This window comes from Polypterus senegalus, chromosome 6 (genome assembly GCF_016835505.1).
Source record: "Polypterus senegalus isolate Bchr_013 chromosome 6, ASM1683550v1, whole genome shotgun sequence".
Taxonomy (NCBI): Eukaryota; Metazoa; Chordata; class Cladistia; order Polypteriformes; family Polypteridae; genus Polypterus; species Polypterus senegalus.
Genome location: NC_053159.1, coordinates 162,084,820 through 162,109,599, shown reverse-complemented (window position 1 = coordinate 162,109,599; position 24,780 = coordinate 162,084,820). Strand labels below are relative to the sequence as shown.

Sequence of the window (24,780 nt, the reverse complement as noted above, 5' to 3'; positions counted from 1 at the left end):
CTCGGAAACATGGAAGAAGGAAAGAATTTTTTAGCAAGACAATAAAGCCAACTTGTAAGTCACTGGACAAATCCATCCAAGAATGGAAAATGCCCTGTGTATCTTAAACCTGATGATGTTGGTGTTATGCCCGTCACAAAAAACACAAAATTGTTCAAAAACCACCAATTCAGACACCAGCTGCCCATCAGTTTTTCAAAAACTGACTGGCCGAATGGAATATGTGTATTTACTTCAGAAACAGAATAAAAAAAAAACTTTTTTTCGATGACTGAGAAAACAACAGATTAACATTTTAGAGTTCAAAAAACAAGTCTTTCTAACTGGAGGGCTTAACTGTGATTGTAGTGTGAATCAGTTGCCAATCAGTTGTCAAAGAAAATCCTCTATAATAACCAGAACCAAAGACAAACACTGAGTCGAGACAGAGGTGTGAGAGTCAAAACCAGAATATCCAATGCTAAGCGCTCCACATGCACTAGTTTACTGGTTGAATCAGGATCTTGGACAAAGCAGCTGACACCGCTGCATTGTAGTCTATAAACCTGTGCCAGGACAGAGGTCTCATAGCAGATCGTTCCCTGCTTTGATCGTGAGAATGTGATGCAGTAAGAAATTAAACGAAAGACCCTTTCAAACAAAGAAATACAATTCAAACTGATACATAAAATTAAAGTTTGAAAATTAAACTTTATAAATATAAAACTCGTAAATTAAAAACAATTTCGAACATGAGCGTCAATAGGCTTTACTCCCTAGGAACCAAGTTACCTGAACTAATCTATAACATTTGAGTAATGATTTACCGCTCTGATGCTGATCTTTCTGATCATAAAATAGTTTGTTATGATAGCAATTGATTTGCATTGCCTGCTGAACTGGGAGTGACTGGTTCCTGGATAGCACGATTGTGCAAGCCGTTTGAAGGACAAAATCACTGTATATTTTATGACCGTTTTTACACTTTCGTAATTATCGTAGAGTGCTTGTTGGAGAAACAATTAACACGACTCTGTGATAGCTCACTGACCAACAGAAAGAAACTTCCCAAAGAAATTGTGAAGAAGAAGATGTGGTTCTCATTCACTGCTGTTCAATGGTAAGACAGCTGCTGTTGTTTGGTGTGACAAGAAATTTCCTGGTGACCAAGTATTTCAATGATGCAAGCGTCACCATTTTGCACTACAATGCCATGGAACACAAGAATATGCCAGTCTTGTGCCCAGCTGTGGTGAAGGCTTACAATTCATACATGGGGGGCACTGATAAGAATGACCAAATGACAAAGTTACAAAGATGCAGACACCACTACAAGTGGCCGGTATGTCTCATGGTGAAGTTCTTTGTGTGGTGTACATTCAATGCATATGTCATACAGAACTACTACAAGCCACACAGTTGATGAACTGTGTCATGACTTGGTGGGGACACAAAATCGCACACTGGTGCCGATGTCACGTTGCAAGGCCAGTGCAGATGAAGCATGGCTGCAGAATGAAGCCAATGTACCACTACACTTACTGTACCTGAGGGACCACAAGGAGCAACTTCAGACAACAAATGTGCTGATTGTTCGGAGAAGTACCAGCAAGCAAGCAGAGTACATCCAGAAGCTAAGGACACGGACTTGCCAAAGCATAGAAAAACTGTGTGCTGGTGCAAAATGTACGAGATGTTTCAGTGCATTGGTTCTGGCAACACATTGTTTTGAGGAATATAATTCAGAGGTTCAGTTCTGGCGATAGGTCATCAAAATGTATTTGTGATAAAAACTGTGCACCTTTATCTTACAGATAGCGCATTGAGACTCGAAATATGGTGTAACAGTGTAAAATGTCACTTTGTAGTCAAGTTTATGAATATGATGTTTCAAAAATCATTGAAAATTGTTGGGGAGCCCAGGGTTATGTGTGGGGAGGTCAGGGTTCAAAGAGTTAATGTGTAAAACTGTGGGGCTCATTTAAACATCAGTTTCATGAATCTTACAAAGCAGTTGTTGATACCGACTCCACCATGATGTTAATCTACTCCATGGTCCATTCAGCTCTTTTTAAATTTTGCTTGCCTTTTCATAAGGGAGCACAGAGACACACAGGTTAGCTTGCTGACTTACTTCATCCATGTTCAAGATGTTGTTCAGTATGCCCATTTTCTCCAGCGGCAGCATGAGATTCCCTTAATTATTCTAGGCTCCTTAGGCAACTTTAAATTGGCACAGAGAGAATGTGCTCATGAATGTGTCTTATAATGGCCTGGTCACCCAGGTGGGGTTTGGTTTCCCACTAAATGTTGTGGGGATGGCCTCTATCCTCTGTGTCAAACAACTCCATAATAGGATGCATGATGCCACAGCCAAGAACAACTTAGTGAACCACATTGCACATGCCATTCTTATTGTCAACTGCAGGATACTGACACTAATTCACGAATTGACATGACAGGTCACTCTGATCACTAAAGAAAGTCATACAGAAAACCTCATGCCATGAAAAGGAACAAGAGCTGCAATCTCAGCTGAGCCTCAAACCAAACAGATGTGACGCTTCACTGACAATGAAAGAGAAACAATGAGACAGCAGAACCGGGCCTGCCACAGTTATTACATAATTGCCTGATCAAGATTACAGTTAAGTCCTCTATGTACGACCAAGTTGTGTTCTGAGAGCTCGTTCGCAAATCCAGTTTGTTCATAAGTCCAACAAAGTTAGCCTTGGCACCCAACGAACACAATGCAAATTTCATGATCGTGACAACGCTAGGTACGGTAGGATGCTGCAGAACATACCAAAGTGAAAGGTCAGCCTGACTAACAACTCCATAAAAGAAAAGTAATGTGACTGACACAGTGACATGGCAGAAAGAAACGTGGTGCTGGACCAGGGCTCCACGTGCTTCCTAGTAATGCAATAAGTGAGCTTTTACAAATGGATGGTTGGGTGACTGTACCACTATGGCCACGGTGTTGCACAGTCTGGTGGGGGCTGAGAGAGAGAGAGAGAGAGATCAGCTGGAGTCACCAGGAAGTGCTCCGCTCTGCATTGCCTACAGGGAGTCCCTGCACAAACAGCTGCAGAGTTTGTAATCCAGACATTGTGGGTTCGTGGCTGACCACCTGTAGGTTACCACAGTGCAAATTGTGCAGCCTGGGATTGCTGGTCCTGTAGTTCAACCACAATACAACCAAATAACATAGATAGATAGATAGACACACACTGTTTTGTTTCAGTTCAAACACTTGGACTGTTTTAACTCCTGGCGGCCAGATGTAAACCCAGACGTCTAGATCACAAATTCAGAAGCAGCACCATTTTCAGGACGAGCTAACTGGAAAAGTCCTGTGGCTCATGGTGTAGAAATTTGAATGCTTTTGATAGAAGTTCCAAAGACCCTCAGAAGAAGCTCTTTTTTTGCCATAAGTTAACAGTGCATGCTCCCAGCCTAGCAGGAGTACTCCTGTGTTCAGGTGTGCAGGGTCTGCAAGTGGAGCACTTCCTGGTGACATCAGTGGAGCTCTCATTTAGCCTCCACCTTTCTTTTGCAGCACTGTCACTACACTAGTCGTCCTCAGTGTTAATCCTGCTGACAAAGTGTTTCATTGTGGAATCGCACCACAGTCCCTGCCAGTGTGGACATTTGCACTGTGTTAGCTACCAGCAACCAGCCACAAACCCACAACATCTGAATTGAAAAGGCCCTCAGAAGCAGCTCCTTTTTCAAGGTGAACTCCTATTGCTCACAGCATAGGAAAGGGAGTCACTTCTGAGGAATCCAGGTGTTACAGGTTTATGGCTAGCCACCGACTTTAACCATATTGCAAATGTTGTGTTGTGATGAAGTTATGTGCATGTTAGGTTTTATTATTGATTATGTTTATTTTGAATTATTATTTTTCACATCTTCATATAATTTTTTATTGATGTTTATATGTGATTATGTATTGGTGTAGTGTCTCTTTAAATGTGAGTATGTTTCATGTCCAAGAGGGAGGGAGGGAGATAGATAGATAGATAAGAAAGGCACTATATCATAGAATGAAAAAACACAGTTCAATGTTTCAGAGTCTTCATGTTTACTCCTTTATTTAACTTACAAGGTCATTTTTTGTTTTTCTCCAGATACTTTCTGATCCCCGACTCCGGATTGAGCAAGCACTCAGAGATGCCGGCCTTCATAACACACTTTATGCAAAGGACGTTCTGTCACAGATCACTCCACCAAAGCCCCCCAGGAAAGGCTTGGAGTCGTCTGTGTTTCAGACATGATGTAAAACTACCTTCCCGTCCCTACTCTCTTTTTTGCTGCTGTAACAGAAGAGCCATGAGAAGAGTCATTTGACTTGCTGTGAATTTATTTTGTTAAAAGGGCTGAAAAAGGCTTCATTATAAGAAGCCAAGCTGCACAAACTACTTGATTCATTTTGCTGCTGAGAAGTAGGGGGCTCGTGCCTGATATAAACACGGTGTGTTTGCCTTGCACATTGCTGATTTCAATAAGCAGATGCCAGCCACGCTCATACTGCAGTAATCTGATTTTACATCCAGCTGTGAATATATCGCATCCAATTTTCTTTTTGCCTCATTTCCACCTATTCTGCATCATCTTCTCTACCACAGCTGCTTTTTGTATGGGGAAGCATGGAAAATAAAGGTAACCGCAACTCAGTTGCAGAAAATGTCAGGATTTGTTATATAAATGGCCTTATGAGCACAGCACAGCACATTAGGATTACAAGTAGAAATAAATCAGCTGTGAGAACGCATTGCGACACACTAAATATTTACAGCAGGCCTGATCCAATATTAGGATACTAATATGACATTACAGAGTGACTGCTTACAGCTTTTAAATGCAATGACTAAAGGAGAAATTGTTAAAACAAAAACCTTCAAAACGTAGGATTTCCAATTTCTGGGGAGCCCCCTCTGAATTGTGTCTGCAATAAAACTTGGGGGGGAAAGATCTCCACGTTTGAGCAATGTGACTGCAGGCTTTCAGTGGAGTGAAGCAAATCATTCTGGGTTTCCTGAACCTTGCGCCTCATGCACCAGTATTGGATTGGTTCATTTTGAAGAGATTATGTAAGTTTTAAGGTTAGCAGCATGTCCTGTTTTTGTGCAACTGTTGGATGGTGGATATCATGCTCTACTAATGACAAGCTTCTCAAACTCTAGTAGACGAACACATGAAAAGCAGGTGACAGTTTGTCCTTTCAGACTCACGTCTGCTCTAATTACGCGTTGACTCAACAGTCCGCCCAGCCTGTCCTTTCAGGTATCACTCATCCGTTCTTCTACAGCTCTCTTTGTTAATGGGTGCCTCATCAGTCCTCCACACTCACTCCAGCTCAGTGCCCACAGGCTGGTGTTTGTGTAAAATCTTGGCTGCACTCCATTAAATATTTGACTTGTAAGCACCAAGCAGTCAGTACATTTTAAGTTTAACTCATCTAAACAAAAGTGCTAAGTGTGTAACACACCACCACCCATACTATGTGTTAGCGACCTGTGGATTTAAAGTACATGAGGGCTTGTTTTAGTCACATGACCAATATTCAATATCATATTAAGATGTGTAGCCTCAAAATGTCAGCTTTCAGGTATGTTAGAACACATTTGTCTGTTTTCTTTCGGTTGTTGAATGTCCCCAAACCCTGGAAAATTGTCCTTATTGTATGCGACGTATGTATGCAGGTAAGGTTGGGATGATTTCTCACGACATAGAATGGAGAAAATTCAACCAGTGTGGTCTCAACAAATATTTAACCTGTAGCACATAATACGTCTGCTTTTTATACTGGGCAATTGTTTCAAAACCAGCAATTACAAATTAACTGATTGTCACATTTTGTACAGAATGATTTAAGTCTTAACAAAAGAAAAGTGACACTTTCAGGCTTGGTATGTTTGTCCTGAGAGGGAGGACTTTCTGAATTCACACGCAGCCAGGGAGGCAAAAGGAACAAGACGGGCCAGCACCCAAATTATTTGGTACGGCGATCTCGACGTGACAGATACACACTCGAGGTGTTTATCTATTTATTTAATTCATACTTCTTTAGTACTGTACATAAAGAAAAAAGACATTACACAAAGATATTTTATGAATGTTAAAGCTGACATCAAGTAATTATTTACAGACCCAACTCTTTTTTGAATTTCATGAAAAATTGGATGATGTGCCATTATTTCATTTATTCATTGAGTAATTAACAACTTATGTCTAAATACAAGATTTGACTTTATAGTTGTTAGGACCTCAGCAAATGAACATTTAATGCAATATCTGCTGTTTTTTTTTTTTCTTACTATACATAAAGCTGCTGCTCAAAATAAAACTACTTAAAAATCTGCGGTGGGCTGGTGCCCGGAGTTAGTTCCTGCCTAGCGCCCTGTGTTAGCTGGGATTGGCTCCAGCAGACCCCCCATGACCCTGTAGTTAGGACACAGCGGGTTAGAGAATGACTGACTGTTTTAATATAATGGCTGGAGGAGCTCTGTTGTAAATCCATGTAAGCGCTCTTAGAAGAAGGCAGTGTGTGTATAAATTGAAATGAAAAAAAAAAACACCTGAATTAGCGACAGCCGCCCTCATTCGGGGTATTCGTTAGAAATGCATTGATTGACTTGATGAGGTAGAAGTACAATAATAAGCAAGAAAAGTGTCGTCGAGTATTTGAAGCATTAAAAGGTGCTCTTCAATTTGAATGTGTTAAAAGTCTAAATATTCTCGATTGTAATATAAATGTCATTTTTAGCTTTCTGAAGTGGCTCTTTAAGGGTTAGGACCACTGGTAAACAATCAAATATCAAACATATTACTGTATTTGCAATCACTAACCTTGAACAACACTTCAACCACCAATATTACTGTTTAAACTTTTGTAAAAAGGAGTAACTTTGACCCCTCATATCCCCAGGGGTCCCTTGATGTGGTATGCATAACTTCAGGTCCTTCTGATCAATTTTGCTGAAGACACCTATTGGTTGACTCTTTATCACGTGGGATTCATTTCCCAAATATGGTACAAAATGGCCTTATACTGATGTTTGTTTTGAGTCTACAGGGCCAAACAATATGGGGGACCATAGAAATATCGTCATCTTGACATAACTAGACATCAAGATGAGTCGAATGGTGGTACATCATATGTGAAGGTTTCTTTGACTGAGTGAGACACAAGGCCCTTGACAAAAAAAACAGAAGTGGTTTCAAAGCGTGTGGAAGTATTGAGAGACTTCTAAATGATACCATTGAAAGATCACACAGATGTCCATATGAGCGACTTTCCCTTTCAGATCAACATCATATGTTATCAGTGACGAAAGTGGAGAGCTGTCAGACAATGTGTGTGTTTGTAGAACCCCAGTCCCAGCTAGCATAATGCACAAGGCAGGAGCACACCTTGGACATCATGCCAGTCCATTGCAGGGCGAACACACACACACACACCAAACACACATCAGCGCAAGATTAGCACCTGCCAATTCACCAAAGCTGCACATCCCTGGACAGATGTAGGGAGAACAACCAAACTACACAGAATGCAAACCTTGGTCTGCTTACTGCGAGGCAGCAGCACCATCACACCGCCACTGTAGGATAATAATCTAGAACTATTGTGCCAGCTTGCTAGCCTTCAGATTCATGCCACTCTGTGTGCAGTTTGCATGTTCTCCCCATGTCCAGGGGAGGGTTTCCTCCCACATTCCCATAGACCTTCAGATTAGGTTAACTGGTGACTCTGAGTTGGCCCTAATGTGGCTGGGTGTGTGAGTGGGCCCTCGGATGGACTGCTACCTGTCCAGGGCTGTTCCCTGCGTTGTGCTCAGTGCTTGTGGGCTCCTGTCCCCTGTGATTTTGAATTGGATTAAGAAGGTTTAAGAACTGTATCGCATGCTAATGGAGCATCGTGTTGGCACAGTGGTCTGTGCTATGGCCCAACACTCACATATTTGGCCATAAATGGGACTCAAACCCAGGATGCTGGCTTACCACTGGGCCACCCTACTTTTGAAAAGGCATAAAATGAAAATGATTGGAAAATCTCTGGCCCTGTGATGAGCTGGCAGCCCACTAAAGGTTGAGTGCCTTGCACTTAATGGTGTGAGGGCAGCTGCAGTTGCCCTTGAGCTAATATTTGGATTAAATGGATTTAGACAATGGATCAAAGGGATCTCAAGACTTAGCTCTTGTTCAGTTAATGTAACATTCTGTTTAGTTTTTGATAGCATCAATGTGAGTAAATATTAATTTAATTTAAACAATCTGTGACCTTAGAATGCACCGACACTGTTTTACTGCATAGTGATGTAGAAATGTGGGTAAAATGTTCAGTACGCCTCTTCAAATGCTACACTTAAGAAAAGCTTTTTCATTTTAATAACGGTACCGGTGTCAAAGTGTCAATTCAACACACAAATACACAGACCACAAGGCAATAGGCAAACAGCTTCACCCGACAGACATGAGGCTATAAAAACAGCGTCTATTACCCAGAACACAACACACATTAAATGTTCCATCATGCTCCTGGGTTATGGTGCAGTAAATGGACAGTTCCAGAGAGTCCAGGTGCAGACATTTCAGTTTTTAGGGGCCTCCCAAACTGTAACTCTGATGATAATTATTTGTTTCATTTTTAAAACGCATGTCTTACAAGAAGGTGAGCTGTTTTTTGAAATGTAAGCATATTTATGAACAGGTCAATACGAGTAACAACGTCACAATATGGAAATTGAAAGTACAACATCACTCCTACAGTTAGTTTTCAAATGCAATAAGTTTTAAAATTTCCACTTATTCATTTCTAATTGGCAAAACAGGGAACTTCTGGGATTTATACAATTGGTGTGACTCCTGTTAAAAAAGCCAATTTCTAGCAAATTAAAGTTAAATATTTTAACTATCATTTCTTCATCTTTCTACTTACCTATGACAGATCAGAATATTTACGCACATTAGTCACACAAGCTGTACAGCACAATTCTAATGATACATCACTGTTTCAAGGTCTACAAAATATACACTATAAACATTTATTTACATGCAAATGGACTCAAACACAATGGTTATTCTGGAGAGGCTCATATTAGAGTAGCTGCAGGCGCTTCTTTATGAAGTGGGATACCAAATACTGGGGACGAAGTTGATATTCCTGTAGAAGTTCATGTGAAGCAGTGATCTGGTCGCCTTTAAACCGATCCAGTAATGTGACACACACAACGGCAGCTGAAAGATAAAACAAATCGGCTTCAGCTTATCGTTGTATTTGTTTTAAAAGAGAAGCACATTTCGTTTTGTTCTCTTATTTCACATATCAGTATGGTAAATACTTAAAAACAAGTCAGACTGGGAAATTAGACTGAGCTGAATGCCCTGAGGTCAATTGATGTTTCAAAATTTACAGGAAAAACAGGCATCAGTTGCATGGAAATTTCCATATTCACTGAGGTTTTAAAATAGCTGTTGCTAAATGGAACTGTACCAACTTAAACATTTATAGATACAGTATGTATAAAATATAAGGTAACAGCAAAAGTTCTCTCAGGATTTACCGTTCTCCCCTTTTAGACGCAGCTGAATTGAATTTGCCTCATAGCATCACACCTCTCATCTTACTTTACATATAAACTTACAAAAAAGTCACAAAGTTAGGTGTGGCTAATGGAACAATAGCAAGTCCACTGTAGATACTTCCGTCTGTCTTGCTTTATTCTGTGTTGTACGTACCGTAAATGTACACATCTATAAATGAATGGCATTGGTGAGATTTTCTTCCATTATGAGCCCCTTTGACTTATGTAGGCTTTCCAAGGCATGTACAGTTATGGCCAAAAGTTTTGAGAATGACACAAATATTAATTTTCACAAAGTTCGCTGCCTCAGTTTTTATGATATATACTCCAGAATGTTCTGAAGAGAGATCAGATGAACTGCAAACAACAACATTTATTTCTATAGCACATTTTCATACAAATAATGTAGCTCAAAGTGCTTTGCATGATGAAGAAAGAGAAAAAAGACAAAATAAATAAAAATTGAAATAAGACAAAACTCATTAACATAGAATAAAAGTAAGGTCCAAGGGCCAGGGAGGACAGACAAAAAATAGCTGGAGAAAAAATAAAATCTGCAGGGGTTCCAGACCATGAGACCACTCAGCCCCCTCTGGGCATTCTACCTAACATAAATGATCAGTCTTCATTATATTTAGGGTTCTCATGGAAGGACTTGATGATGATGGTCATGTGGACTTCTGGCCTTTAATCCATCAATGTAGGAATATCATGGTGCTTTGATTAGGTGGTGGTGGTGGTGGTGCAGGTCACCACCACAGAAAACCGGGAAAAGAACAAAAGAGAGAGTAGGAGTTAGTACAGAAGTCCCACTTTGCCATGAAAATGAACTTCAGGGGACCCAAGAAAGTCCAGCAAGTGCCAGGATTGTCTGCTAAAGTTAATTCAGCTGCAGGATCAGGGACCACCAGTGCAAAGTGTGCTCAGGAATGGTAGCAGGCAGGTGTGAGTGCATCTGCACGCAGAGTGAGACGAAGACTTTTGGAAGATGGCCTGGTGTCAAGAAGAGCAGCAAAGAAGCCAAGAAAAACACCAGGGACAGACTGATATTCTGCAAAAGGTACAGGGATTGGACTTGGGGAAAGTCATTTTCTCTGACGAATCCCTTTTCTGATTGTTTGGGGCATCAGGAATAAAGAAAAGGTGAGCACTACCATCAGTCCTGTGTCAGGCCAACAGTAAAGCATCCTGAGACCATTCATGTGTGGAGTTGCTTCTCAGCGAAGAGAGTGCAGGGCTCACTCACAATTTGCCTAACAACAACAGCCTTGAATATAGAATGGGACCAAAACATCCTCCGAGAGCAACTTCTCCCAACCATCCAAGAATAGTTTGGTGACCAGCAAGGCCTTTTCCAGCATGATGGAGCACCGTGCCATAAGGCAAAAGTAATAAGTGGCTCAGGGAACAAAACATTGAAATTCTGGGTCCATGGCCAGAAAACTCCCCAGACCTTAATCCCATTGACAACTTGTGGTCAGTCCTCAAGAGGCGGGTGGACAAACAAAAACCCACAGATTCTGACAAAGTCCAAGCATTAATTATGCAAGAACAGGCTGCCATCAGTCAGGATTTGGCCCAGAAGTTGACTGACAGACAGAATCCCAGGGTGAATTTCTGAGGTCTTGAAAAAGAAAGAAGGGCCAACACTGCAAATATTGACTCTTTGCATAAACTTAATGTAATTGTCAATAAAAGCCTTTGAAACTTATGAAATGCTTGTAATTCTGCTTCAGTATATATGTCTGACAAAAAGATCTAAAAACACTGAAGCAGCAAACTTTGTGAAAACCAGTACTTGTGTCATTCTCAAAACGTTTGGCCACGACTGTACAAGTAGTGTATTGTTATACATGAATAAACGGGTCAAGTCCTCTCGAAATTCCATAGGTTCGAGACTTTGTGTGTTTCTTGGCAATTCACTGGCTTTGCTTATGAGGATAAAATTGTCAGTTTAAGCAAATGGAGGTCATAAAGGCTTAATGCAAGATTTTCTTATATAATACGCTACTGTCTGTCCGTTTGTCTGTCCAGGATTTTAAATCACCTGTAGATCTCGAACCATTTGAACTATTGACCTGAAATTTGGTACACATACACCACATGACGTCTACTATCCATTTTAAGGGTGATGATTGACCTCCAAGGTTATTCCTCTTTTTATTTTATTTTATTGTAGAATCAACTCTCGGCAGCGGCCATGCGGAGCATGCATACGGGCTCCGTTCTCATTCCCTATCACCTTTGCCGTCAATTCCTCTACCTCTTCATATTTTAAATCATTCAGACCAAATGCCGAACCCTGTTCTTTTATGCATAAACAAACATATCTGTAATTCTGGTGATGGGGTGTCTTTTTTGTACCTCTCAGAATTTTCTCTCCTAACCTGGGTTTCTCATGTGTGAACATTATCAGCATGTCCTGATAAGCATGTATAAAGAATGGCAAGTAAGATCTTGGGAGTATTAGACCGGGGAACATGTCAGGTTCAGAATTGTAAAGAAGATAATAATTCATGGGATGAATGACATAAACAGAGGGCGAGGTACACGTGAAAAGGGCTAGGGAAGAGAGAACAGAGGAGAAGAAAAAGGCAGAAGGCCATAGTGACTGTCCGAGGAAACAAGCTGTCCTGTGGATGTTCTCATCAAAATTAAGAGTGAGTTTAGCTTCTGCGTTTTCATATTTTTAATAGACCTACTTGTATCCTTTTGACATAAAACAGGCCATAATCACACTCATTTGTATGTGTTCAGTCACAAGGATGCTCATCAAAGAAGAACAATGGACTGTAAACTTATTTTTAAAATTTTGTTCTGAACTGAACATGACTGCTCTTTTAACTTCACCTTTCATCTACTCAGATGGCCATCTTTCACAATTTCAGCTCCATATTGCCTCTTCATGATAAAGTGCTGTGTTTCTGTCTTGTGTTTTAGTTTTCGGTACACTGACACTGCTGTACAGCGATGCAGTGCTTGATGCTTCGGCTGCTGCTTCATGGCTCCAGGAGCCGGGTTCAAATCCTTATCATGACCTCTGTGCAGGTGAATGTGTTTCTAGGTGCTCCAGTGTTGCTCCCACACCCCAAAAACGTGTGTCAGTTTAACTGGTGACTCTGCATTGACCAAAGGTAACTAAGTGGCCCTGTCATGGACTGGTACACAATACAGGGTTGCTTTTTGTGTTGTTTTTAATGCTGCCTGGATTCCCATGACCCAATCATTATGTTAAGTGAGTCTGAAAAATGGAATATTTTTTTTTCAATTATACAGTACTTTCTTGTATAAATTAAAAATTCACCTTTTAAACCACAGACCCGGCACATTGCTGCAAAGACGGTGGACTCCATTTCAATGTTGGTAACGCCAGCCTCCTTTGCTCTTCTCAGGTACTCCAACTTCTCCTCCGTAGAGAAAGAGCATAAAGCTCCGTCTAGACGACCCTGACCTAAAAGAAATGAAGGGCACATATAAATAAAGGCCACAATGCACAAGAGCTTCTGCCTTGTGCTACAAATTGTATTTTTAAACTGCATTTTTGTATACTTTTCATTCATTGAGCAAAACGTTAAACTGAAGTGGAAGTGCATTTGATATGGAATCCGGGGAACACTTCTTCACAAAAAAGGTTGCGAGAATCAGGAACAAACCAACAAGACCAGAAGTGGAAATGGAAACCCTAACACTTTTTAAGAAGTCCTGGGTGTTTTTATCCTCTAAATCCACCCTCTCAAATATTTGCTACTCCAAATTGTTGAAAACTGCTATTTTCTTCATTTTTTGTACTATCACTGTTGTTTGGTTGCTGATTGAATTTTGAAAAAAAAAATTTATTTTATCCTTTACTGAATAATGTTATACTGTAAAATGCATCTCCATTATGAAAGGTTCTGTACTGACGACATACCTGACTGAATTAACAGCAGAAGCATCAAGGCCGACTCCAATAAACATTGTATTTTTATAGCTTTAATTATTTCATCTCTGTGCACGACATGCTCCTGTCCTTCTCTGACTTTTCCTAATTAGCTGCACTACCGATGTCCATGTTGTCGTAACTCCGAAGTTTTACCCAGGTAACTGTGATTGATGATACTTTTTTTTTTAACACAACAGAGTCCCTTATAATCACCGCAAGCAAAGCCATTTAACATTGGCAGTCAAATGGGAAATCAGTGCTCATCTCCATCGGCTTTCACCTCGTCAAGATCTCCTCTGCTGTTGCTATTGACATTACCGAGCATTGCTGAGCAAATGTGAGTTGATGTCCCTCTTGGCGGTTTTAGTACTCAACAAATGCACATTTGAACCACTAGAATCTCCTTTACACAGGAACAGCAGTATCTGTCTAAATTAACACAGGTAATGCAGCGTAACATGAGGAACGCTGAGCAGGTTCAAACATACCTTCATAGAAGTCATAGGTACACATGGTTTTGCCAATGACGGTACAAAGGTTTGGAATCTCTCTGCCACACTGTTGCAACTCCTGAGCTAAACTTTTATCCAGCTCAGTACTTCTCACAATGACTTTGCCTAGTACCACCTGCTCAAAGTGTGGCTGAAAAAAGGAGTCCACTGCAGTGTCTGTTATCACCACTGTGCCTGGTTCAAGACCTATGGAGACAAAAGTGTAAAATCAGTAACAGTAGCTTTCTGAGCTCAAGGCTCTCTTAAATAAATAGCAAAGCATTGGTACGTTATTTCTAGATAAGAGCAAAGCACGCTAGAGCTGCAAATGGACGAAGCTGAAACTTTAAATATAATCTTACCTATACCACCAGAGGTGCCAATTCGAATGAGTACAACATCACGGCATCTGGCATGGTGCAGAAGTTTTATCAGTTCATGCAGCATTATTGAGATGGAAGGAACACCCATGCCATGCTGGGGAAAACAAAATCAAATACAACCAAATCAATTTAAAGATACTAATGTTTAATTTGTCCTGGCCATGGACAGAAGGCAAGAACTTTGGGACAATCTACAACGAGAACAGGCCATTCAGCTCAACACAGCTCGCCAGACATATTCACTTATGAGTAATTCTGTGTTTTAAAAGACCCTAAAGTGCTACTGTCTACCACACTACTACTGTAACTTATTCCATGCGGCTATGATTCTTTGTGTAAATTAAAACTTCGTAACGTTTCCATGTTCTGGATGAACTCATTTTAAATTAACAGTCTCAATCCACTATATGAGCAATTCCCTTCATAATTTTAAACACTTCAAATGTCTCCTCTTAATCTCCTTTTGTTTAAACTGAAAAGGCTCTGCTCATTTAATCTCTTTTACATTGCTGCTATGTCATTTGTGTAACCTTGTGACCATAACTGCATATAATACTCCAAAAAGGACATAGCAGTGCTAGAAGAAATCCAGACACGAGTGACTAGGCTGACTCCAGGGCTACATGCCATAAAACATGTTTACAGGTAATTGAAAAATTGTAGGAAACATGGGAGGAAATGAACGGCTCAAATTCTTTTGAAAGCAGGTGTATCTACAGGCCACTGAAACAATTAGGCCAGGGTTTATTAAACTATAGTCAGACTGCAGCTGGGGAGTTGCGTGTTACTGTTGTATTTAATGTGAGTGGTTTGCAAATTCTTGGTGAAATGGGTTGCGGGGGGCCAGTGTGGTTGGGTCAATCAAGCAATTGATATTGCGCTCACAATCTTCCGGGATCCCACTCTGACCACCACCTACCCATTCTGATAATCAGCAGTGATTCTTTCTCCAAGGGGAGCCGACTCTAACAATTTGACAGCGGATTCTCCAAGGGAGGTGCCATCACAAAAAAGGATCATTGGTGATTCTTCAAGGGGGAAAGCCATGACAGTCCACTGTGAATCTCCAAGGGGCACATTATTGGCAAGGATCTCAAAGACACTAAAGGCAAAATTGGGTCGCAGCAAATAAAATATCAAGAAGCCGTGAATTAGGGAGTTAAAATAATACATAACATCATGAATTGAAAATGCAGCACAAACCCTGCAGCTTAAAGAGGTTTTAGAAGAGGACTGATAGCTGGACGTCCAGTGATGAAGACAACTCAGCTTGGTGATGATTCATGAAGACTAGTGACTAACTTGATATTGGCATGAAAGTCAGTGGGAAAGACTTGAGCAGGGGACCACTGTGGAAGAAAAGTGTGAGCTGTTGGACTGTGGTAAGTGCTCATTTATTTAAAATTCAAGTAAAACAGGAAAAACAGTCAATTACCTGTCTGACTGATGGGAACCAGAAGGGTGGGGATTACCAGGAACACAGCAGTATGCTGCCATGATATTTAACTTGCAACGTGATATTTTTTATGTTGTGTGATACATCAAGTACTGTGAAATGCTTCTAAAATGTACTGTGGTTTACTATTATTTTGTTGTGTTCAACCAAAAGTAAAACTATGTCGGCGAAAATTTTTCTCTCTATTACTTCTGATTTGAAAAAACTTGGAGTTGAATGATTCCACTTGTGGTTAATTATGGTAATAGACTTCAATTATCATAACAGTCTCACTAGAATATTCAGTTACGAGATATAATCCAGAAATCAGTACTGTATATTGTCTGGCCATAGCTCTGGGTGACTACTTGTGAGATTAACCCTTTTGTTTTACTTTGCCAAGCCTTTCATCTGAACCAATACCTGCGATTTAAATATTTTACTTTTAATACATGATTTTGCTTGAGTATGCTCATATTAAAAGCACTGGGGCCACATACATGTGTGTTCCTTGTGAGGTACAGAACCTTCAGTACATATTCAGACCCTTCCATTTCACTGTGGTGCAGCCTTATGACAAGGTCTTCTAAATTATTTTTTACCTCATCAAGCAACACTCAATACTGGAAAATAATAAGGTGAAAGGATTGTAAGAATTTTGCAGACTTATTAAAAATGAAAAACTGATTTATATCCCATTGACAAAAGTATTAGGACCCTTTACAATGACACTTGAAGTTTGGCTCAGGTGCATTGCATCCTATTGATCGTTGTTGAGATGTTTCAATACCTCGTTTGGAGTCTACCTGTGGTCAATTCAGTTGATTGGACATGATTTTGAAAGGCACACATCAGTCCATTGAAGGTCTCACAGTTGTGTATCAGAGCAAAAACCATGCCATTAGACCAAAGGAATTTCCATCAGAGCTTAGAGACAGGACTGTAACGAGGAACAAACCTGAGGACAGCTACACAATAATTTCTGAAGCACTGAAGGTTCTCAAGAGCACAGTGGCCTCCATGATACATAAATAGAAGAAGTTTAGAACACCCATGACTCTTCCTAGAGCTGGCTGTCCATCCAAACCGATCTATCGGGAGAGAAAGGCCTTAGGTGGCGCAGTGGTAGTGCTGCTGCTTTGCAGTAAGGAGACTGTGGAAGGTTGTTTGTTCGCTTCCCGGTTTCTCCCTGTGTGGATAGCACTTTGAGTACTGAGAAAAGCTCTATATAAATGCAATGAATTATTATCCATAAGAGATGAGACCAAGAACCATATGGTCACTCTGGCTAAGGTGTAGAGAACCTGTGTGAAGATGGGAGAAACTTCCAAAAGGACAACCACCACTACAACACTTCACTAATCTTGGCCAGACAACACATGAAAGCCCACTTGAGGCTGGCAAAACTACACCTAAAGAACTCTCAGACTATGAGAAACTAGATTTTCTTGGCTGACAAAAGCAAAATTAAACTGTTTGACCTCAATTCCAAGTGTCACATCTGGTGGAAACCAGACACCTTTTATCACCTGTGTAATACAGTTTCAGCACTGAAGAACACTGGTGACAGCATTATGCTGTGGGACTGGGAGACTAGGCAGGGTTAAGGGAAAGCTGAATGGAGCAAAGTGAAGAGATATCCTAAATGAAAACCTGCTCCAGAGCACTCTGGACATAAGACTTGCCTGAAGGTTCAACTACCATCAGGACAATGAACCTAAGCACAAAGCAAAGAAAACACAGGATTGGCTTAGTGAATGTTCTTGAATGGGTCAGCCAGAGCAACTGAACGTCTCTGGAGATGGACCATCCACTGACGTTCTCCATCTATCCTGACAGAACTCGAGAAGATCTGTAGAGAAGAACAAAAGAAAATTCTCAAATCCAGATGTGGGAAGCTTATCACATGAAACCCAAGAAGACTCTGCTGCCAAAGGTTCCTCAATGAAGTATGGAGTAAAGGGTCTGAATACTTGTGTCACTGGGTATTTCAGCTTTTTATTTTTAATAAATAAGCAAGAATTTCAAAAATCCAGTTTTCTCTTTGTCCTTCTAAGCTATTCACTGTTGTTTGATGAAGGAAAAAATGAACTGAAATGCTTTTAGCAGTGAAGCAGAATGTGACAAAGTGAAGGGGCCTGAAGACTTCCTGAAGGCAGCATGTGTGACAGCAGGAAATCATTAAGGTGCTATTTTCACAATACATTTCTCATTAATCTTTCATTTTTACTCATCTCTTTGCTAAAAGATCTTGACCGGGATGCCAGTCCTCCTCAGGGCACACTGACCTGTACAAAGCCACACCAGGGCAATTCCACATTTATGTCTTTAGGATGTTGGAAGCACATTGGATTACTTAGTGGTTTACAGGCATGGGACAAAGATGCACACCCCTTGTAGAGACAGGAACAGGGTCAGGCATTCAAAGTCAGGTCTCTGAACGTGTGAGGCAGCAGCAGTGACCAGCCATACTACTTGGCTTTTAACTGAAACTGAAAACTGAGGCCGGACTGTTTACTTACACTTATTGAGAGCACTGGTCCTGTTTTATACATTGAGTATCTGTCAGTTCCAGCACAAATGTCCTCAACACCATTTTCTCCATCTAATCCAAGTTCTTTCTGCATGAATTCTGCAAAAGCCTTCATTCTGTTGGCGCTGCCACCGGTACAGACAAACTGACAAAATAAACAAATGGTAAAAAGCCATGCCAGAGCAGGAACTGGTGACAGTCACAATGGACAGAGCGTTTACCAGACTAAGGATGGGCGGAAAGGCCTACCTTTATGTCACCAAACATTTCTGGCAGGTTATGTGTTTTCGTGCTCAAATTGAAATGGTACAGGATGTCTTCTTCCATTGAGTGCAGATGTGGGTTCTTCACATGCACCTCCTCATGTCTGCAGAAAGCATAAATAAATGCATTTCATGATCAGGTAATTATCTTGTAAGCTAATTAAAATGAAGCCATTTGCACAGGATAGACACAAATCATAATCTACCACTTCAGAGGACCATTTCAAAGCATGTCCTCCAGTCGTGCTGGACATAAGCAGAACTATAACGTGATATTTGTGTCCAAATGTATTTTATTGTGAGGACTATGGATATGGCAAGTTGTTTTAATGTTTATTGTCTGCCACTAATTATTATTTTAGATGTATGCAATTATATTTATTATGCCTAGTGTCACACACACCTTCCAGGCTCAGACGAGGTAAGCAGTACCACCCAAGGCAAGATGGGGCGCTGGCACTGACTGTCTCTTCTTTTTCTCCCATAGCTCAGAGAAGCCAACCAACAAGGAACCCTAGCTACATCCACAACACCCCAAGAAGGCTCTGGCCTTGTGACAGAGACACCACAAAAGTGAGCCGGTCCTGGAAGGTGGTATCACATTAAGACGCAATGCTTGATGAGGACAGAGCTCCTGTGATTTTGTTTAATCACTTTGGAAGTGTGTTTGAAGCTCCCTTTATTTTCTCTCTATAAGCCTGAAGGTCAGTACTTTTTTTTCTGCACTAAAAGGGGTGACCTGGTTGACACCCCAACATTTCTCCTGGTCTGTTTTTGCTAGGTCACACTAGTGAAAATTCAAATTGTTTAAATCAAGAATGTCTAAAATGCAATTTTCACAAGTCAAAATGAATTTCCATGCATCTTTCCTCCCATCCATCAGTTTCTGAACCTGCTTTATCTAATTCAGGGTCACAGGGATTGGTGATTATGAGAAAAGTGACATTTAAAAATGGAGCTGCAGCTTTTGACCAATGAGATCATTCACTGCTGACCATCCATGTTTAGAGCTGTCAATTTACTGAACAAACATATTGGAAATTCAAATTTCAACAATGTATTCACAGGGACCTCTTTTTGAGAACTCCATCAAACTCAAAGGAAAGAGTTTCACTGCCAATTAAAACGAAATTTCAGATATGCAAATGACAGCCCAAAAACACTCGATATCTTAAATGACATTCTGACTAATCACAATGATATTTTAATATTAGTCAGTCAGTCAGTCATTTTTAAACCCACGTAGTCCTGAACGGTTCACCGACAAAAGCGCGATAGACATATGCTCCCCAACAAAACCGCGACGACAAATGAGCGCCGACAAACCCGCTAACTGGATTTTGACAAATGAGCGCCGACAAACCCGCTAACTGGATTTCGACAAATGAGCGCCGACAAAATTGCGAGAGAGGCCAAGAGAGTGGGACGCGTAAATACGCATTATGTGCACATTATGTGCTAGGTTATAACTGTTATAACTGCTGATGGCATGCCGCGAATAAATAACTCAGTCGAGGGTTGGCATAACGCGTCGTATACAAAGCAGAATTACCAGCAGTCAGGCAGCCAGCAAGTCTAAATACGCTCAACTATCAAGACGTCTCGCTGCAATTCTTCCTACATATGCAAGGTGTGATCTTAAGGATTATCTGCGTGCCATGCTGATGGCATGCCGCGTCTCATAATATTGACTTCTAAAATAAACATTATTATATATGCTTTAAACTAGCAATTCATATTTAATGAAACTTTGGCGATTTTGTCGGCGCGATTTTGATGCCGCGTTTTAATCAGCGCTATTTTGTCGGCGCTCATAGGTCTATCGCACAAATGTTGGGTCACAGTCCTGAACAGGGTCGCGGGGGTCTGCTGAAGCCTATCTCATCAATCATAGGACGCAAGACAGGAACAAACCCTGGACAGGGTGCCAATACATCGCAGGGGGAAGACACACACAGACATCCCAACCACACACCAGTGCCATTTTAGTATCGCCAGTCCACCTAACCTGCATGTCTTTGGATTGTGGGAGACATGGGGAGAACATGCAAACTCCACACAGGGAGGACTGGGGGCACGAGCCCTGCTCTACGTACTGCGAGGCAGCAGCACCACCACTGCGCCACTTTGCCACCCCATATCTAAAATGTGACTTTTGAAAATATAATGTTTTATATTTGTAATCTTTCTTAACCAATAACACAGTAAGTTTCTAGTCGTGAATATATAGAGCATCTTAGACATCATTTTAATTCAGTTTATTTTTGTATAGATTTAGATTAGTTTAGATATTATATTTATTTGTCACATAGACAATTGTACAATACAATGGCAGTGAAATGTCATTCTGGCAAAGTCCACTGTATGTGTGCACATCACACATACACGGCAGTGTGAGGTTCCTGTACAGCAGGGGTCCTCAGTCACAGTCCTGGAGGGCCGCAGTGGCTGCAGGTTTTTGTTCTAACCTGGTTGCTTAATTAGAAAGCAATTCTTGTCAGTAATTTAATTTCATGGCCCATTAGTGTTTTAACTCTGCCATGTCAGGTCATTCTCATATCCTCGATTTTCTTCACCTTTGCAAGGATATCATCCAAATGATTTGAAGGCTAAAATGGACGAGTAATTCTCAGTCCTTCACTTTCTCCTCTTCACTTTCCTTCCAAGTATTTAACTAAACCCAATACAGTGTAGTGCATGATAAATACACACAGGTGGTAATGGTAACAAGCTAAATGGAGAAATGCTGGTCTCTTTTGTCATTTGCATGCTAATTAGGAGCAATTCAAAACCAAGAATACAGCTGTTTAAAAATAAAATACGCAATAAGGGTTCAAAATCTTAACGAGCGAGACAACTGAAGTGAAGCAGAAGTGTTATTGAGCAGTAAGTGCTTCTAATTAAGACATCAACAACAACAACAACATTTATTTATATAGCACATTTTCATACAAACAGTAGCTCAAAGTGCTTTACATATTAAAGAATAGAAAAATGAAAGACATAATTATAAAACAAAATAAATCAACATTAACATCGAATAAGAGTAAGGTTCAATGGCCAGGGGGGACAGAAAAAACAAAAAAACTCCAGACGGCTGGAGAAAAAATAAATTGGGTTGGCACAAAAACCTGCAGCCACTGCGGCCCTCCAGGACTGTGACTGAGGACCCCTGCTGTACAGGAACAGAATACACACATACGAGTTCCACCGGACACACGGTGAAAGTAAAATTCAGAGCCAAATCTAAGAGTGCCAGAGAGCTGGCTGAATGGTGGCTCTCTAATGAAAACGCCTTTACTAGACACTTGGACTTGAACCCTGCATATGCAGAACTTCCAGATAATAAATACTTTATGACCAACACCTTCCGAACCCCACCTTGTTAATCCCCCCTCCTCACTCGCCATGTAACGCCTTTGATTCCTGTATGTCTAATTATTTTCCTCTGATGATGACACCTGGTAGGTTGTCAAAAGCTTAGGAATAAAAAGTTATTTTAAGATAAGTGACTCATTTTCTCCCTCTGTGGATCTCTAGTTACAAATATCTATGTATACAAAAATTCACATATTTCATATTTTAGGGTCATTTCCATCCATCCATTATCCAACCCGCTATATCCTAACTACAGGGTCATGGGGGTCTGCTGGAGCCAATTCCAGCCAACACAGGGCACAAGGCAGGAAACAAACCCCGGGTAGGGCGCCAGCCCACCGCAGATTTTAGTGTCATTTTTTGTTTAAATTTTACTGTATTATATTTCCAATTAGGACGGCACGGTGGCGCAGTGGGTAGCGCTACTGACCCGCAGTTAGGAGACCTGGGTTCACTTCCCGGGTCCTCCTGGCGTGGAGTTTGTATGTTCTCCCTGTGTCTGCGTGGGTTTCCTCCCACAGTCCAAAGACATGCAGGTTAGGTGGATTGGCGATTCTAAAATTGTCCTTAGTCTGTGTGTGTGTGCCCTGCGGTGGGCTGGGCCCTGCCTGGGGTTTGTTTCCTGCCTTGCGCCCTGTGTTGGCTAGGATTGGCTCCAGCAGACCCCCCTGACCCTGTAGTTAGGATATAGCAGGTTGGATAATGGATGGATGGATGTATTCCCAATTAAGGTGGCATGGTGGCACAGTGGTAGTGCTACTGCCTCGCAGTAAGGACACCAGAGTTTCTTTTCAGTGTCCTCCCTGTGTGGAGTTTGCATGTTCTCCTCAGTGTCTTCATGAGTTTCCTCCCACAATCCAAAGACATGCAGGTTTAGGTGGATTGGCCCTAGTGTGGGTATGTCTGCCCTGTGATGGACTGGCTCCCTGTCCAGAGTTTGTTTCTGCCTTGTGCCCTATGCTTGCTAGGATAAGCTCCATTCATCCCCCAGACGACGATGTCCAGGATTAAGCGGGTAAGAAAATGACATAACATATTCCCAATTAGCTGGGTTTATATATTGTGTGTTGTTTGAGAAGAATCCATCAAATTAAACTGAACTGATCAGCATAAGTGGTTCAAAACAGATCAGTGCCGCTGTAAAAGCCGATAAGGTGCTAAATAAGTGAATATCCAAGAATAACCGTAATCCGGTTGGTTGTTTCATGTTTAGTAAGTTTCATTTGAAATAATTCAAACACATTGATTCTGGTGCCCAGTCCAGGGATTGTTCCTGCCTTCCTCCCTGTGCTTCCTGCCAGGCCCCCGCAACCCTATTCAGATCTAAGTGGGTCTGAAAGTGACAGGCTGACATTGAATCTGCATTAAATAAATAAAGAATGCCAACTCCATCAATAGTTCAAAGTGAAGAACAAAATGAACATTCAGTTCAGAAGAGCTGTATGAGTAAAGCCGTACTGCTGAGTGGCAGGATAAATACTTACTCAATATATTCACCTCTTTCTGGAGTAATGTTATCTAGTAGTATTGGTGCCATCCTGAAGATGTCGCTTTTCTGGAAAAATCAAGGAACAAAAAGCAATCGCAATAAAATCAGATGTAGAGTGAATTGTATATAAACCAAGTCATCTAAGTAAGCTCTGCAGGTTAAATACCTAATAATGGAAAATGGCCCGATCTTGCTGCGAAATGATTGGTTGCAAGACGGTACACAAACAAGTCAGCCCTCGCAAAAGGTCACTGATCTGAAAAGAGTCCACGTGTTTGATTTTACACACAACATGTTGTTGGAGGAACATTACTGCCAAGGTGCCACCTCAAGACTACTGGGGTAGACGCTTCTCGGAAAGCCGCCAACACTGAAACATGCCTGGCTGGGGGCATGGAGGGCACAGAATGACATGGGCTAAAACAGAGTACTGAGCGGCCAGCTGCTACTGGGGGGCCTGACTCTGTTTAGTTTACCTTAGCAAAGACAGCCAGAGCAGAGCAGAGCAGAGGACCGACATGAATGGCTCAAAGGTTTGGAAAGCTGACAGTAGAAAGGGCATACCAACCTGTCGGCAATGCATGACGGCACCCACATCCATTCACAATGGCCTCATTGTTATCGGGGAGGTGGGTTAAAGTAAACTTACCTAACTCTCTTACTGAAATGCTTCTTTAAGAATGATCACATTAATAATATAAGCACATTTCTAATTGAAGGTATACAGTTTTTGTCAAATGACTATCGACTTCTTTTTGCTTTTTCATTAGACACCCTATTCACTACAGTGTTACCATTTTTCTCACTTTTCTTTCTCCTTTGATTCCATCTATCCATCCATCCATTATCCAACCCGCTATATCCTAACTACAGGGTCATGGGGGTCTGCTGGAGTCAATCCCAGCCAACACAGGGTGCAAGGCAGGAAACAAACCCCGGGCAGGGCACACACACATCCACACACCAGGGACAATTTAGAATCGTCAATGCACCTAACCTGCATGTCTTCTGCGGATTAAAAGGCAGAAGTCTACGTGACCATCATCATCATCAAGCCCTTCCGTGAGAACCCTAAATCCAAAGAGGACTGTTTCATTTATGTGAGGTAGAATGCCCAGAGGGGACTGGGCGGTCTCATGGTCTGGAATCCCTACAGATTTTATTTTTTCTCCAGCCGTCTGGAGTTTTTTTTTGTTTTTTCTGTTCCCCCTGGCCATTGAACCTTACTCTTATTCGATGTTAATTAATGTTGACTTATTTTGTTTTCTTATTGTGTCTTTCATTTTTCTATTCTTTATTATGTAAAGCACT

The 24,780-nt window shown here is 41.1% G+C and overlaps 2 protein-coding genes across 3 annotated transcripts in view; one reads left to right on the top strand and one right to left on the bottom strand.

Moving 5' to 3' along the window:
- LOC120531755 (coiled-coil domain-containing protein 148-like) overlaps positions 1-7,197 on the top strand; it is a 233,834-nt gene extending 226,637 nt beyond the window's left edge. The window contains exon 15 of the mRNA XM_039757449.1: positions 4,116-7,197. Coding sequence (XP_039613383.1) covers positions 4,116-4,262 — 147 coding nt within the window. The 3' untranslated portion in view covers positions 4,263-7,197. The remainder of the gene's footprint in view (positions 1-4,115) is intronic.
- On the bottom strand, positions 6,094-23,627 carry LOC120531756 (uridine phosphorylase 2-like). 2 transcript variants are annotated; one of them, XM_039757451.1, is made up of 7 exons: positions 23,465-23,627; positions 18,589-18,706; positions 18,329-18,484; positions 14,351-14,465; positions 13,986-14,195; positions 12,880-13,026; positions 6,094-9,228 (listed from the first exon to the last, which is right to left on the bottom strand). In XM_039757451.1, exons 1-7 carry the CDS (start codon positions 23,515-23,517, stop codon positions 9,089-9,091), a joined length of 939 nt encoding a protein of 312 aa, XP_039613385.1. In that variant the 5' UTR covers positions 23,518-23,627; the 3' UTR covers positions 6,094-9,088. The 2 variants fall into 2 exon arrangements, with proteins under 2 accessions (XP_039613385.1, XP_039613386.1); XM_039757452.1 differs by having other exon boundaries at positions 23,478-23,616.
- Between the last annotated feature and the right edge of the window lie 1,153 nt (positions 23,628-24,780).